The 16,053-nt window shown below is 35.9% G+C and overlaps 2 protein-coding genes across 3 annotated transcripts; both read right to left on the minus strand.

Annotated features, from left to right (window-relative positions):
- Positions 1-398: 398 nt before the first annotated feature.
- On the minus strand, positions 399-10,274 carry LOC109106118 (failed axon connections homolog). Its single transcript, XM_042772797.1, has 6 exons — positions 9,821-10,274; positions 7,160-7,295; positions 6,676-6,872; positions 4,863-5,080; positions 4,284-4,400; positions 399-3,024 (listed from the first exon to the last, which is right to left on the minus strand). Exons 1-6 carry the CDS (start codon positions 10,072-10,074, stop codon positions 2,723-2,725), a joined length of 1,224 nt encoding a protein of 407 aa, XP_042628731.1. The 5' UTR covers positions 10,075-10,274; the 3' UTR covers positions 399-2,722.
- Positions 10,275-10,462: 188 nt separating this feature from the next.
- Positions 10,463-15,640, minus strand: LOC109106117 (ubiquinone biosynthesis O-methyltransferase, mitochondrial-like). 2 transcript variants are annotated; one of them, XM_019119440.2, is made up of 6 exons: positions 15,357-15,640; positions 15,038-15,202; positions 13,411-13,510; positions 12,099-12,341; positions 11,393-11,552; positions 10,463-11,151 (listed from the first exon to the last, which is right to left on the minus strand). In XM_019119440.2, the coding sequence occupies exons 1-6, from the start codon at positions 15,518-15,520 to the stop codon at positions 10,961-10,963; spliced, it is 1,023 nt and encodes a 340-aa protein (XP_018974985.1). In that variant the 5' UTR covers positions 15,521-15,640; the 3' UTR covers positions 10,463-10,960. The 2 variants fall into 2 exon arrangements, with proteins under 2 accessions (XP_018974985.1, XP_018974986.1); XM_019119441.2 differs by having other exon boundaries at positions 15,038-15,190; positions 15,357-15,637.
- Between the last annotated feature and the right edge of the window lie 413 nt (positions 15,641-16,053).

Genomic DNA, 16,053 nt, shown 5'->3' on the forward strand with positions numbered 1-16,053 from the left:
AACACACAGACACATCTCTAAAAGTCTATAATAAACTTACATCACAGGGTAAAATTTAAGTGCAATGCTTAATGCATGTATTTGATCTGAATTTTGCTGCAACTGTTATTTATAATGGATCGAAAATACCATTTTTAGGTGTATATCTCAAGTCACTGATTTTTTTTTTTTTTTTTTTTTTTTTTTTTACCATTTATCCAAAAATAAATGGCAAATTAAATAATATTAACACAAAATGTATAAGAGACTTAACTTTAACCTCGATTCTATACAAGGATTAAAAATTTGATAGAAGATTTCCACTGGTGAACTTTACACCAGCTTACACATATAGACGCACACACAAACACATGCAGGTAAATGATGTATTACAGATAACTACTGTGTATCATACACACACACACACACACACACACACACACACACACACACACACACACACACACACACACACACACACACACACACAAAGCACGTCTCACTGATTGTATGGACCCTGCTTTAAGTCCTCTAATGTTTCAATCCATATCTTTACATTGTCCAAAGTCTTTCAATAATCTAAAATGTGCAAAACAACAATAAAGTAAACAACAGAATTTTGCATAACAGATCAAACATTATAGAAATTTAAATAAATTAATTTAGTACAGGCTTGGGTTTCAAGTAAATTCAACAGAATGAGGGTAAACTCATCATGCAGCTATTGATCACAACAATTTTCCCTCAACTAAGGCAAATCTGCTCAGATATGCACAAACTACACTTTGGTACACAAATCACACAATGGATAAAAAAAAATTATAATCAGACTCCTAAGCCATTAAAGTTGACCGGTTAGTGTTCACTAGAGGTTCACTGTTGTTATTAATATTTAAAGGAGTAGTTCACTTCCAGAACAAAAATTTACACATAATACACAACTCCAACTTTACACAACTCCCCCTTGTCCAAGATGTTCATGTATTTCTTTCTGCAATCATAAAGAAATAGTTCTTTGAGCAAAACATTTGCTCAAAAAATTTCTCTCCATATAATGCTGAAATGGATTTCTCTCCATATAATGGACTTTTATGGTGCCCCTGAGTTTGAACTTCCAAAATGCAGTTTAAATGCAGCTTCAAATGGCTCTACACGATCCCAGCCGAGGAAGAAGGGTCTTATCTAGCGAAACGATCGATTTTAACCTCAAACGCTCGTCTTGTCCATAGACTGGTCTTGTCTAGCTCTGCTTGAACTTTTCCAGTGCATGTTTTCCAGTTCATGACAGTTAGGGTATGTGAAAAACTCCCATCTCATTTTCTCCTCCAAACTTCAAAATCGTCCTACATCACTGTTTTGAATTTTTTTTGTAAAGGGCATTTGATCTTCTTTGCATGTTCACTTTGTAAACACTGGGTCGGTACTTCTGCAGCTATTTAGGACGATTTTGAAGTTGGAAGAGAAAATTAGATGTTTTTCTACATACCCTAACTGTCTTGGACATGAGTTCATGAAGCGTTTGGAGGTTAAAAAGGTTGATGAAAAAATAACTTTTTTTAGAAAATAACTGATCGTTTCGCTAGATAAGACCCTTCTTCCTCGGCTGGGATCATTTAGAGCCCTTTGAAGCTGCATTTGAACTGCATTTTGTAAACCCAGGGGCACAATCGAAGTCCATTAGATGAGAAATCTTGAAATGTTTTCCTCAAAAAAACATAATTTCTTTAAGACTGAAGAAAGAAAGACATGAATATCTTGGATGACAAGGGGGTAAGTACATTATATGTAAATTTTTGATCCGGAAGTGGAGTAGTTACTCCTTTAAAACTTTCTTTTAAGGCAGAAGCTTGAAGCGAGGGATGCTCGCAATGCCAATACAAGTGGCTGCATAGGACCCACTCAATGTGTGAATGGTCACAGTGCCCTCTGGTGGTGACACGCAAACAGGTCTGTATTACAGAATCGAACAGAAAGAAACGCAGGGATGAAGACGAAATGGTTTCAGTCAGGCACACAGGCATTAAGCACCATTCAGACTGATCAAGAGTCTGACACTGATGACACACACTGGAGCCCTAACAAATACAATTGACAGAAAGGGATTCAGTTCTATTGCATTAGCCTAAATATTTGTGAGAACTGGATTCTCATTTTGTTATTGTTTTGTGTTTAAGCAGGTAGAACATGGATTAAATGCTTCTTAAATCCTTTTATGCTTCTTAATTTCTATTTTATGTACTTGAGCTGATCTGGGAGCAGGAATTATTAGGTTTCAACAGGAGGGAGGAATTCACACAGATTTAGTTTCAGTTGGCATAAAGGAAATCATTCTGTCAAAAAAAAAAAAAAAACATCCTAGAAATCATGCAAGCTACATGATTGTGTTCCGGAGCAAATGTTTGATTAGAGTTTGACAGAAAATAGACATATTGATTGGACTGAAAAATCACAAAATGTGTTTTCCTTAAAATTAAAGCTAATTAGAAATCATACTGAAACTGTGGACATAGAAACAGTTCTGAGAGAGCGAAGGCAGAATGAATTATCTTTACATGCGTCCAACTTCTGTGGTGTAAATCTTAAGGTGCACATGTCCATGACTGATGTCACATTGTGTACACACATCTTGTTTTTAATTCAGGTTCATCAAAGTGTGATTCATCCAGGCAAGACATATCAATACGAGTTCTGGAGCCACTACACATCGCAAAATGCTGTTACACCAGATGAAAAGCAACCTCTATTAGATTTCACCCTTGATCTGCTCCACATCCGAGCCATCTGCTTCAATGTCAGAGTCTGAGACCGAGCGTGCAGAGTGGTCTGAGTCTTGCGAGTGTGTATTACTGTGTGAAAGGAGGCTTAGATCGCTTTCCTCTAAAGTGTCTGTCCTGGAAAAGAGACCCTGGTCCAGCATGCAGTTGGGCGTCCCGCTGCTGGTGTCATTGTCGCTGTCGTAACAGAAGTCCTCTGAGTCCACAAACCACTCGGGCCAGAACTTCCTCCGTATGCGCTCACAGTACATGGCGAGGTTGATCAGTTCTCCTGTGGGGAGACATAGTTGTTCATTGTGCAGCTTGAAACCTGTCAAACATGGTCTCCTGAATGGCTGATCTTTGTTCTATTGCGTCTCCACTCAGAATAAATGTTAAATGATCACATTTTTATAAAGAATACAGCAACATGTTTCTGTAGAGTGTAATAAAGTCCATCCACTTTTTCAAGAGGCTTTGCTCCTGAAATATTTTTCCTATTCATTTTACCCAAAGGGATTTTTAAAAAGTGTTTGTTTAAGCATTATAAGCAATAAACCAACCAGCTACAAGCGGAATTCACAACTTTGATTTGAAAAAAAAAAAAAAAAACATTTTTAGAAAACTGAAAATTGCCAAAAACTACAAGACTCTGTACTGAAAGTCTTTCACAAATTTATGTTTTTTTTTTTTTTTTTCAAAAATATATGCATATATTTACAAATATTAAAAAATTCTGAGAGGAAGACTGACTCTATTACATTAATCGAAGTGCTTCATGGGTTCGTGGTTGCTAAGAACTCTTTTGGTGCAATTTTGTGCGCAGTGATTTTCTGACTTCTTTGCTGAATCATGGGTAATGTAGTTTTCATTAAAAATCAGATCAAATGGATAAAATGAAATGACTTCCAGAACTGAACTGATGCTCTCTATGCTCTCTACTGAGGTGGGTTGACATTCTATGTGTGACTGAACTTTAATGTGCAAAAGTATAAATAAATGCCTGTAATGCCATCTAGTGGACATTTAACAAACTGCCATGCCATTGCACGAAATTAAAAGGAATAGTTCATCCAAAATGAAAATTCGGATAACTTTCCAAACCCATTTAATTTTCTTTCTTCTTGGAACACAGAATGAGATGTTAGGCAGAATACTCACACTGCACTTTTTGAATGCTGTCAGGCTCCAAAAATGCTAGAAAGCACCCTAAAAGAAATCCATATGACTTGTGCACTATATTTCAGTCTTCTAAAACTATGTGAAACATTATTCAGTAAAAAAAAATGGTTTTTTTTTTGTTTGTTTTTTTTTTAAAACTGGTACCAAACCACTAGTATTGTACAGAATAGAACCGTTTGTGTTTGATGGAAGAAATAGTCATACAGGTTTGGAACAAAAATGATCATAGAATTTAAATTTTTGGGTGAACTATCCCTTTAAATATAACAACCTCAAACATTAAGCCATGCATGATTCTCTGTAAATATTTACAATTATTTTAATAGCCCTATTAGGACTACAAAACTGCAGTTGTGAGGTCTTGCTCACCTTTAATGAGCTGCTCGGGCCGTGTGCCAGGTAGTGTCCACATGGCTTGTGCAAGGTGACCGAACACTGTGGCATCCACACTGGACAGCTTGGGACCCATGATGTACTTCTTATCCCCTGATGGTGCAGAAAATAAATATTAAAGCAATAGTTCACTTCCAAAATAAAAATTTCTTGACAGTTTTCTATTTTGCCATCCAAGATATTCATGTCTTTCTTTCTTCAGTCAAAAAGAAATAGATATTTGGATAGAAATTTGACATGGATTTTTTTTGTAACAATGTAAAAGTCTTTACTGTCACTTTTGATCAATTTAATGCATACTTGCTGAATAAAAGTATTTTATTCAATGTAGTATATTTTTTTAATAATATAAAACCAACATTTTTAAAAAATGTGTATATGGCAGACTTCAGTTACCATGATACACAAAAATCTAAGTATAATATATAATATTATATACAATATAAAACTTAAATATAATTAAAAAAAAAAGAATAATAATAATAATTGTAACACATTACAAAACATGCTGCTCTCAAAGTATAATTTTAAACCTTTATTTTTTGTCCTCCTCACCTAACAGTGTGGCCAGTGTGCGCATGTCTTTCTCCATGAGGGTGTAAACTTCTTCCTTAGTAAAGCAGCCAATGCCGTGACAGTACATCTCCCTCTTTACAATGCCACCAGTCAGCTGACACAGGATCCATTTCAGCAGGTCACTTAAGGGCCCGGGAAGGTCCAGCATCCTTTGAGTCTCTTGAACATTATCCACCCACTGACAGTATGCAATGGTCCTGTTGTGACAAGAAAGAGATAAATAAATTAGGTGATGATTCATTTCCTAAATCTATATATTTTATGCATAAAGAGCCATATTTGTGTGGGGAAAAGTCATAAAAAGTCACTTTTAAAGACAATGCATCAATAATAAGATTAAGCAAGCAATATTGCAAGGATGAGAGGAACAATTCACAAAATGCAGATTCACAATTATTATTGATTCCCAACCTGAACTTTAGAAAGCAGATATTAAGTGCATTACAACATCCATAAAATATTTTAGAACTTTACTGTGCTGCATGTACTGCATATTTAACTTGCATAAATCATTTATTTTGCAGCTGCTTTTATCAAAAACAACTTCCAAATGAGGAAATCTTCAACAAACAATTGATCATCAACACAAGTAGTTCATCATAATATGGGCTTACTTATAATTCAGAGTTTATTACAACTGTGTGCAGCTATAGTATCACACAGAAAAAAAACTCAGTTTGGCCTTTGAGATCAAACTTTAAATTAATTCTCTGCTCTGTGATTATCTGAATCAAATTAATTAAAGCCGTCTTCTAATTAACTTTTTTGCACAGTAGGCAATGCATTAATAAAAACCATTCATCCAAAATGGCTTCAAGCGCTCTCTGGGTTCATGACTCTGAACTCACCACTTGGAATTTACAATCAGCCTTTCATTAAGTTTAAATCAGATTCAAATCAGCAGTGTGTAAATTCGGCACCAAAAATAACTACTAAATTCAAACATTGCATTGTCCACCATGGCATTTTAATTTGTAAGAACATGATATGTGAACTCCAATAAAACAGTATTGTAGGCTACACACTTTATCTACATTTCTGAGTCTTAATCTGATATTACTAGGTCTTTTTACTGAAATGGTTCAAGTACGTTAGGAGGTTCATTTCCTGATCAAAACCCACAAATGTCATAATCCAGATTTCCCAGCACAACATCCATCACTCTTATTTATAGCTCAATGAATGTTCTTGCTCAGCAAGCTCTTCACCTGACATAAACACCACTACTTTGGAGTGGACACAATATTCAAACCCATGAATTATTCAATCAATAGCCATGTGGGATGCTATACTGTATATAGCACAGTGTAAAGCAATTCTAGGCAATGTGAAGACAAAATGCACGAGAAAAAGAAACAAACTAACAAAAAAATTACTTCATTTGAAGGAATAATGAATGATGATAAGGAAAATAGGTTGTAAGTAAGTAAAGAGACTGGTTATACAATTGCTTTTTTCCCAGTATAATGCTTACACTACGATACCCAGTGTGTAGGATAATGTTTCAGCACGAGTCATTAATTTTATAAATCTGCTGCCTGCACTGCAAATCATGTCATCAGTCCATTCCAAGCTTGTCATGCATATTTTTATTTTAATCGTTTATGATTATGAACTTGTCATTCAAGTTTATTATGCAAATAAATAGGTTGTATGGCTATATGTAAGTTGTATGTATGTTTTTGTTTTAAAACTGAAAAACTGCAGAACTCTACTGACTCTAGTAGCTGCATATTTTATCCTGCTCAGCAGCAGAAGAGTGACTCATTCAGAATGCCAGCACATGACTCACCAGTACAAGTGTTCCTCCACCATGGTGGTGATGGCCTGCGCTAGCGCCTGCTCCTGAGCGCTCAGACTCTTGTTCAGGCTCACACCAAGTTTCTCCTCCAGAAAGTCAATTATAAATTCAGTTCCGCACACCTGCTCATAATTATACTCAACCCAAGGCATCTTGCCCTGGGAAGAGAGGCTTCCATCAAAGTAATTCTGCAAAAAAGAAAGCATAGTGAGGGTGAAATGATGTTAACCATAAATAAAATTTTAATTTCCCAATTTATAATCATAATAATAACAACATGTATTATTGTTGTTGTTAATAAGTATTATTATTACTGATTTTAAAAATCTAGAGCATCTAGATGTGAACTAAAAAAAAAAAAAAAAGTAATCCTATTTTCTAAGGCCTTTCATGAATTTCATTGACATTTCAACAGCACGTAACCACAGATCAAAGGAAATGGACTCCAAAATCCAAACTGCTTCTTTATGCATACTTGATAGGGCAGATCAACCATGCGCAGATAGGTCTCCATTTTCAGGCAGAAAGGTGACAGGCTTGGCACCCTGTTTTTTGGCCTGGAGAACTGGTGAAGGATGATGGCATCTTTAGAATCCAACTGTTGCTCTTTCCTTTGAAGAGATCAACAATACATTGTAGAATCAAACAATCTGTTTGTGATTTCAATATGAACACATCTATAATAGGTCACTCAAAACAATGACGGTTAAACATCACAGTCAGACATATGGAACAAAACTTTTGTATTTATTTGGCATGCATTTTTATCTAAACACTACTTACAGTATATTCATGGTATGCATTTTATCGGCATATTTGTTCTTTGGGAGAATCTATCACCCTGGCATTGCAATGCATCTGATCATGCTTTACCAGTTGAAGTACAGAAAGATTTTACAGGAACATAACTTAGCTTTGAAAGTAGCTATTTACCCCAAAATCATGTGGAGTGCAGGGTAAAAGGCAGTATAATATAATTATGAGGAAACAGCAGGATGTGTGTGGGAGGTCAAAGGCAGGTCTTATTTCATAAGCATCAACTACAAGTACAGGCTTGAGCTTTCAAATCAACACAACCCAGTCCTGTTCTGATCACACACAATTTCAGAAACCACAGGCTCCAAACTACACATTCTTCTTACTAAATACATATTCTAAAAAATGTCATTGTATAACCAAACTATCTGTATCAGGTGGGCTGTTAAATACGTTTCTGAATCAGGGTGTTTTGTGAAGGAGGAAAAAAAATTTGATTTAAATTTGCTGAAACCCATTCGTATACAGTAGATCAGAAAGATTAGCACAGATTCCGAGGGGCAACAGGACAAATCTGTCCACATTTAGCCATCATTATTAATAAAAAGAAATCATGATTTCTACACTCAGAGCCCCAATAACAAATACAGATATCCAAATATTAACACGGTTTAAGTGTTTAGCAGACCCTGCCAGGGCAAACGTGTTTAATATGATATACAAAAATAGAAATTTAGGTATCACTTAACTTACAGCCTTTATGTATAATGCATTATATAATAAAGGAATATGGCTCTTTTTTATGTTCATACAAATATTTACATACACACACACACAAAAGTATTATGCATTAAAACACATGAAAAACAACCTATTTCTGATGTAACAAGGAAACTTTACATATATTTTAATGCATTACAACATAAATTATAAATAACTTCATAATGCATTACACATAAAGTGTTACCAAAATTTCTAAAAGAAACAGAAATTTCCTGTAGATTTCTACCTTTGCATAATGATCACTGATTACATAACATGACTTCAGAGTATTAGACCTATGGGTCTGTTACTGTAACATTAGCATTCTCCTGACAAAATTAAGATCACATTAAGTTTACATTCTGAATTGTTTTGTAGTATGTAATTCTTAGAGTTAACATACTGCCACAGTTTATCAACCTAACCAAAACAACAAACTCCAGAACCAATTTTCACAATTAACATAAAAGAGGCAATTCAGATCTATAACATCTCCACTCACCCAGATTTCTGACACTTCCATTTGTCTCTAAAATTAACATTCTGATACCATAAAAATGTCTATTTATGTTTAATCTTTATCTATTGCACACATTTGTGTTTAACAAAGACGTATATCCATTATATGGCAAACTGAATAGATTAAAAAAAAAAGTGTAAAGCATCAGTTTGACCCCAAAGCTGCAGAGCTCTCTTCTCAAACATGACGCTGTCCACGGCTTATGGTGCTGAAATCCACCCAGTAAAGTATTAAATGAAGATGAGAACGTCTGCAGCCTGTAAAAAAGGCTACAGGTCAAAACAAATATTAAAAAGGAAGTTATTTAGGACTTCAAACAGATTTGTAGCCCACCTTAAATTTTTAGTAGGTAATGGCCTGCAGATGAGCCAAGAAAGGTCGCTTGTACGACACAGTGAGCGTGAATTCACAGAGTACAATATGTTCCTGGAGCAACATCCTTGTTGATCCGGGAACAACATTCCAATCAACCAATCAGAACTGAGATAAAACTTTTCAGGAAATATCTATTTTAGGCTTACAATCAGGGTTAGGTGCTTACAATCAGGGTTAGGTGCTATCATTTCCCACTGATTTTAGTAATAAAATTATGGGTAGGGTTAGGTTTAGGGGTAAGGATTGGGTTAAGTCTATATTTTTGGACAATAATGTTGATCCAGGATCATCAGAAGATGTTGATTCAGGAACATGTCTTACTTGGCAAAATCACGGCGACCTGTACGACACATGGACATCGCGATCCTGTGAAGTAAACACTCGTGATCACGTGCCGCATTTATTAGCCTACATTAAAAACGAGTGTATTAAAGTACTTCTGTGCGATTGTAAACAAGGCAAATTCCAGCTGAGTTTTGATGACAGGGCGTTTTCATATGCTCCCGTGCGGCCAAACACCGCATGTGCATGTAATTTAGAAAACGTGACTTGATGCGAGCTCAAGGAAAACATAACCTCACTGGCACTGTCAAGTGGTCTTATATTTACATCTTCCCCTAGACAGGGTCAAACGTATAATGCATGTGTGATGAAATATTTGTAAACAATGACAGTAGGTCATTCCATATATCATTTGACATCACAACAGGCCATAGCACTGACCTGATGGAGAGCAGCTCGTGCAGCAGATACGCAGCCGCAGCCAGCAGGGCACCTCCGGTGATGTAAAGCGTCTTCCTCCACCAGGAATCCGATACCAGTCCCGACATGGTCCCGCCGAAATCCGGGACGGATACTATGTACCCATAAAATAAGTGACGCTCATCAGAGCCACACAACCCGAAGGACGGGCTCTGATTCCGGCCAAGATCAACCACGAACGACCGGGAGGAGGCGAAACCAGCGACCCAGTACATTCTCTCTCTCCCCCCGCTTCCTCCAACGGATCCTGCGCCACTTCATTTATCCATATAAATACGGACAACTGTTACATGGTTATGTGTTATGTCGGTCTCGGAAAGCAAAAGAAGAGCAATTTAACGGGATTTGGCTCCCGCACGCAGCTCTGCATCCTCCTTTGTTGCTGTGCTGGAGCCGAGTGACGTCACGACGCATCACATTAAATCAAATAAAGAAACATATAAAAACAAAATTAAAAGCACATAATATTATAAAAAAAAATAAATAAAAATAAATATATGTATATGTACATATTAAACATTAAACCCTTAAACAACATTAAAAAATTTGAGTTAAAGACGAGAATCTTTTATATATGTACACACACACACACACACACACACACACTTTTTGCTATTTTATTTCTTGTTCCAATTGTTCCAAAGTTATAAATAAAAATAAAGAACTGTTCAGCCTGAATAAAACTCCATCTTGATTATGAAACAATTGTTTTCATTTTATTAAGTACCTACACATTTTATGTGCCAAGTCAAAAATCCTTACATAATTATCTTTGTCTGTTTAACCTCTGACATGAACCAACCAACACCACAAAACATGCAAAGTAAATGAATCTTTTTTTAAATTGAGTGGATCAAAAGTGCTTCAATCTAAAATTCTCAACTTAACAAGAACTTTACAAAAGATGTCCTATGAATCATGCTTCTGATAAAAAGAAAAAAAAAGAAAAAAAAAGGTTTTATCAAGAAATACAATGCAAAGAATGATTATTACTGGTACAGAAATGCTTCACTATGCAACATATTTTGAGATATTGATTGTGTTTTTTTCTCCATTCTGAATCAGGTGAAGTTTGTTTGATGGTTCCAAGATTATAATAGCTCAGCTGTAATTTGTAGCTCGACCTGGTTTATCCAGATTCTCACTCTCAGCCCAGACCTGTCCAGGCTGGGGTTCTTCTTTGCATTTGATTGCATGCAATGCATAGTTGATGGCCGTGTTCTGCTGCCAGCTCCACGCTCCTGTGAGAGGATTGTACATCATGCCTCTGATAGCCTCCACGTAGAAACCAACTGGGATACAGTGAGACAGGAAAATGGTAAAAGCAAGTTACAAATTCTGCTGTACAATAAACACTGTAGCAGTGGAACAATAGATCGTACTGAACAATTATGTAATGTATGCCAGGCTTTTCCAACAACAGCTGTTATTAAACAACACCCACAAAAAAACACAATTATTCCAACACCCTCTGGGCTTATGAACAATGAAAAAAACTGATATACAAACACAAACCCCAGAGACGACACTCACAAGACTCCAGAAGTCGTTCCAGATCCTCTGGGCTTATGAACTTCTCCCAGTCATGAGTGCCACTCGGAACAATCCTTAACAGCTGCTCTGCCGCCACAATCCCGAAAACGTAGGACAAGTTGGTTTTGTTAATAGTGGTGATGAAAAGAGAGCCACCAGGCTGGGGAAAAAACAAAACAAAACAACAACAACAAAAAAAAACATAATGCATTACAAACATACAAATATTACAAATTTTAATTGCATGTTATACATTAAGACATTAGTATTTTAACATTTTGATATTTAATAGAATTTTATGTACACTGTAGTCCTTTAAGAGTTCCCTCCTTGAAGTAAATGTTATTATATTTAAAATAAAATAAAATCTTAAAAATGTGTACAATAAAAATCTGTTAATATTTATATTACATAAAATTTTACAAATATTTTATACATTAAGATAGTAATATTTCGTATTTTGGTGGTTTTATAACTTCTAACTAATAAACCATCTAAAAAGAAAGCAAAACAGAAACAGGCAAATGAAAGTGCCTGGATGTCAAAGCATTAGGAGAGATTATGGGGATTTGGAGTAACTCTTCTTGTCCTCTGACACACTGACCTAGGAGATTAAATCAGTGCATTCAGTTCTTTTTGCTGTGAATCCCACTGTTACTTTTGTGCTATTGTCATTGTTTCAGATGTCAGTGATGTTGGGACACACCTTTAACACCTGCTGGCAACAGCTGGCAAAGGCGTCCAGGTCGGCCAGATGTTCCACCACCTCAGATGCCACTACAGCATGAAATCCCTCTGCTTCCTCTTCGGCAAGCTCCTCCAGGGTGCAGGCCTGATAGCGAACTCTCTCCCGTAAATCTGGATCATAGGAGGAGTGCAGCTCTGCGGTCCGCACACTGTCCTCCACTGGGTCGATTCCCAGGACGTCTGTTCCTAACCTCCCCAGTGGCTGAGAAAGGTTAGTGCTACTTTGTTTTTTGATACCCATGTTTGGCAGCATCCACAGCTTGAACTAAACCTTAAACTTATTTTTACTAACTGAAAGAAAACTGACAAAATATTAATATTAAATGAAAAATGTAAACCTCAATAGAAATGTTGACTAGGCAAATGTACTGAAATACATTTTATTTGAAGTACTAAAATTTAAGATGAACAGAAATATTTAAATAAAAATAATAATTAAACAATATTACTTAAACCTAAACTAACATTAAAATGAAAACTAAAAATAAAGCCAATATAAAAAGTAAATAATATAATATATAAAACATTATATATATATATATATTATATATATATATATATATATATAATAAATCAATAAATACTATAATAGCATATAAATAATACTAAAATAACACTGACCCACAGGACAGAAACTATCCATTTGTCATTGATGATTTTGGATTTGCATTAGATTTGTATGGTAAATATATTGTAATGGAAAAGAAAATTAGGATATTAGTAAAAATTTAGCTGTTTCTTAAGGTGTAGAAACATATACAGTAACACACACAAAAAATCTGCACATCGCCCTCTGCTGGTCATTCAGGGCAGAAATTCAGAAATAGAGCTGCAGTAAACCAGTAAATTGTCTGTTCCACTGATGTGCCCTAAAGGTGATCTTCCGACATAAGCTTTTGCATGACAGGACACTCAAGAGACATCATGCTCACCAAAAAACAACAATGACATATCAGGCAGAGAGACGGCCTGGAGAAAGTGTGTTTATCTCTGTGGAGGAAACCACTGGGCGTGAAGCTGTCTGTTTTAATCGTGTAGTTCAGTTGGTAAGTTTTCAGTTATCATTTGAGGCCAGCTAAAAAATAATCATGCATGCTATCAAACCTAATAAACATGAGACCAGCTTTATATTGCTACCACACCTAGACCAGATCTCTCAAATGATGGAATATCATACAGTAAACTGAAAAAATGTACTTGCACTAACTAGTGCAACTAGCTAAATACTTATCCGCCATTATAGAATCCTTTTCAAAATTAACAGTAGTTACCTCACTCAGCACGCCTCCACCACAGCCAACATCCAGAATTCTCAGTCCAGCCAGAGGTTTGCCCAGCTGCCGGATGCCGTGCATATTCAACAAATTATCCCTGAAAATGGGGTCAAAGGTCACAAAATGAGGTTAAGAAGGCACTAGGCTAGAAAACATATCACCTCTAGTCATGCAGAATTTTAAAACAATGTACATCAGACTGACGTAAAAACAGAAAATCCGAAGCTAATGACAGCGATGCAATTCCTCAGTGTGCTTCCTGAGTCACAAACATGTCTTACTGCTAGTCCCTCTGGCTAGACACATGCCTCTGACATCCTGAAGCAATCGTACATCCTCAATGCTCGTCTCGCTGAACTCAAAGGCAACACCCTTACATACTTCCTCAAAAGCCTGGACAGACCATGCAGACCAAAGCAGCCTAAGGTGCTCAGTGCCAATCCTGTTAACTCAGCCCATCTCTGCCAACAAACCCCAACGTCTAGAAAACACACATTCCTCAAGTACAACATAATAACCAGCAACAGCACAGAGGTCCCTCATTTAAACAAGCCCCCGGGGCACCGCCATATATGCTGTATACTAAAACTAATCCCGTGTTCAGGGAAGGGGAAGAAATTGTGCACTGAATGATTCCGGGAGGCGAGGGGAAAGGCCTACAATGACAATCACAATATCCATCCTGATTCGCATGGAAACAGCTGCTGAGAGAAGAATCTGCTCAGATGAGATTATTATCATGAAGACATTTTTTAAATAAATTAATTAATACTTCTATTCAAAGAAGAAGGCATTAAATTGATCAAAAGTCTGTTTTAAATAAATGCTGTTCTTTCAAACTTTCTATTCATCAAATAATTCTGGGGAGAAATATGCATCAAAATTCAGCTCTCCAATCATAGGATTAAATGACATTAATACACAAATACATAGAAATAGAAAACAATTAGTTTAAACTGTAATAATATTTCCCAATTTTATTTTGAGAAATTTAATGCAGCTTAACTGAGCATAATCTCTCAAAAACATTTTACAATTATTACCAACCCAATACTTTTAGAAAGTTGTAAGTGTGACATGCTAAACTCCATATAACATAAGCTAGGGATGCACCAATATTAAAAATCTAGCTAGAACATTTATTATGCTATAACCATATATATCATGAATACATAATGAATGCATTTGCAATGAAAGACCAAACTTTTAAGATTGTGTGATTAAATTTTTTTTTTTTTTTTTTTAGATTAAGCATTAGAAGATGCCATCTGAATGTAAAAGGTAAAGAGAATGCACAGTCAAATATGTAATATCAACCAATAAATCAAAAGTTTTTAATATTGGCTAAAAACTGATATTGTGCATCCCTAATTAAAACTGTATTTTGTTCATTCATATTCAAGATATTATGTATACAACATTTATGACATCACATTTACTAGCAGTACTGTTTAAAATTAACGTCATATGGAAACTAAGACCTTTTAAAAATATCTAGTAGTAAAGTCAAAAAGGTGAAGAAAAATGGAGATACATCCATAAAAATAAGCTAACATATTACTGCTGTTAAAAAAAATAATAATATAGTGATACCATGTCACGAATAGAGGGTAGATGTACACACCGTATGAAAGGCACTCTCAGGTCATTCATCGAGTGCAAGGCAGCAAAATCTCCCTGCAAGTCCCACCACTTGCTCGCCATGGCCTGAAACTTCCGCACTTCGGCGGGGTCGAGAGTAGTCTGTGATACTGTGCGGACATTTAGACGAATCAATCTGCGGGAGAAACTATTGTTCAAATCTTTTAACCATATGTCGTTATGATACTCTAGTCTAGTAAACAAAAACCCAGGAAACGAGTAGACTGCAACACTGGTCTATTAAGAATAACAACACGCATTTAATTGCATGCACTGTTGTTAAATCAATAAATCAGTCTCACCCTTCTGACAGCTGATTCTTCTGTCTGTGATGCAGACACAGCGTCCAGCTGCACAGAGACCGCGCTGCGTTCACTCTAGAGGACACGCTTCGGGTTAACGGGCAACTAACCGTATATTCTGTCAACACCCCAAAAGCTAATCGTGCTAATTTCTTGGAGTACATAACTGCATGTTATTGCGTCAAATGTATCTTATATTATCACTGACTTCAGTCAGTAGATCTAATGTGACCGTGTCGTGTTCGCATAACTTCTGACCGAGCAGAAACTCGGTATGGAATCAAACGTTCCTATCCTATATAACAGATTTACTTTTTACTACTCTTTTCAACTAATTAACGATAATCTGAAAAAGGGGAATACGTTTTAATACTACATAGACGCACGTTTTAAATTAAACCAGAAATCTGCATATACAACATTGTGCTTGACCTCAAAACTACTTAATATTCCCTGCTCTCTATGTACTTCTCAAGATAGAAAAATAAATAGTCTTAAGTCTCACTTGAAGCGGAGTTCATTTAAAACACCCTCGTGTCATTTCAAACCTGTATGACTTAATTTCTGCTGTGAAGAATAATTCAGTTCACTAATTTGTTCACGAATCAGACAGTCAGATTGAGTCTGAGCGAATCGATTCGGTTGCAACGGATAACAGCTTATATTATCAGTGAATAACTTAAATGTGATTCCATAC

The sequence above is a fragment of the Cyprinus carpio genome, chromosome A16, assembly GCF_018340385.1.
Source record: "Cyprinus carpio isolate SPL01 chromosome A16, ASM1834038v1, whole genome shotgun sequence".
Taxonomy (NCBI): domain Eukaryota; kingdom Metazoa; phylum Chordata; class Actinopteri; order Cypriniformes; family Cyprinidae; genus Cyprinus; species Cyprinus carpio.

Excerpts from the sequence above, each read along its gene's own strand:
- LOC109106117 (XM_019119440.2), bottom strand. The coding sequence starts at position 15,520 with ATGTACTCCAAGAAATTAGCACGATTAGCTTTTGGGGTGTTGACAGAA. Across the intron at positions 15,203-15,356 it reads AAGAATCAGCTGTCAGAAGG|TTTCTCCCGCAGATTGATTC; the intron begins GTGAGACTGATT and ends TTTGAACAATAG. Across the intron at positions 11,152-11,392 it reads GGAACGACTTCTGGAGTCTT|TTGGTTTCTACGTGGAGGCT; the intron begins GTGAGTGTCGTC and ends ACTGTATCCCAG.
- LOC109106118 (XM_042772797.1), bottom strand. The coding sequence starts at position 10,074 with ATGTACTGGGTCGCTGGTTTCGCCTCCTCCCGGTCGTTCGTGGTTGAT. Across the intron at positions 6,873-7,159 it reads TGGTTGATCTGCCCTATCAA|AATTACTTTGATGGAAGCCT; the intron begins GTATGCATAAAG and ends TCTTTTTTGCAG. Across the intron at positions 5,081-6,675 it reads GTGGAGGAACACTTGTACTG|GACCATTGCATACTGTCAGT; the intron begins GTGAGTCATGTG and ends TTGTCACAACAG.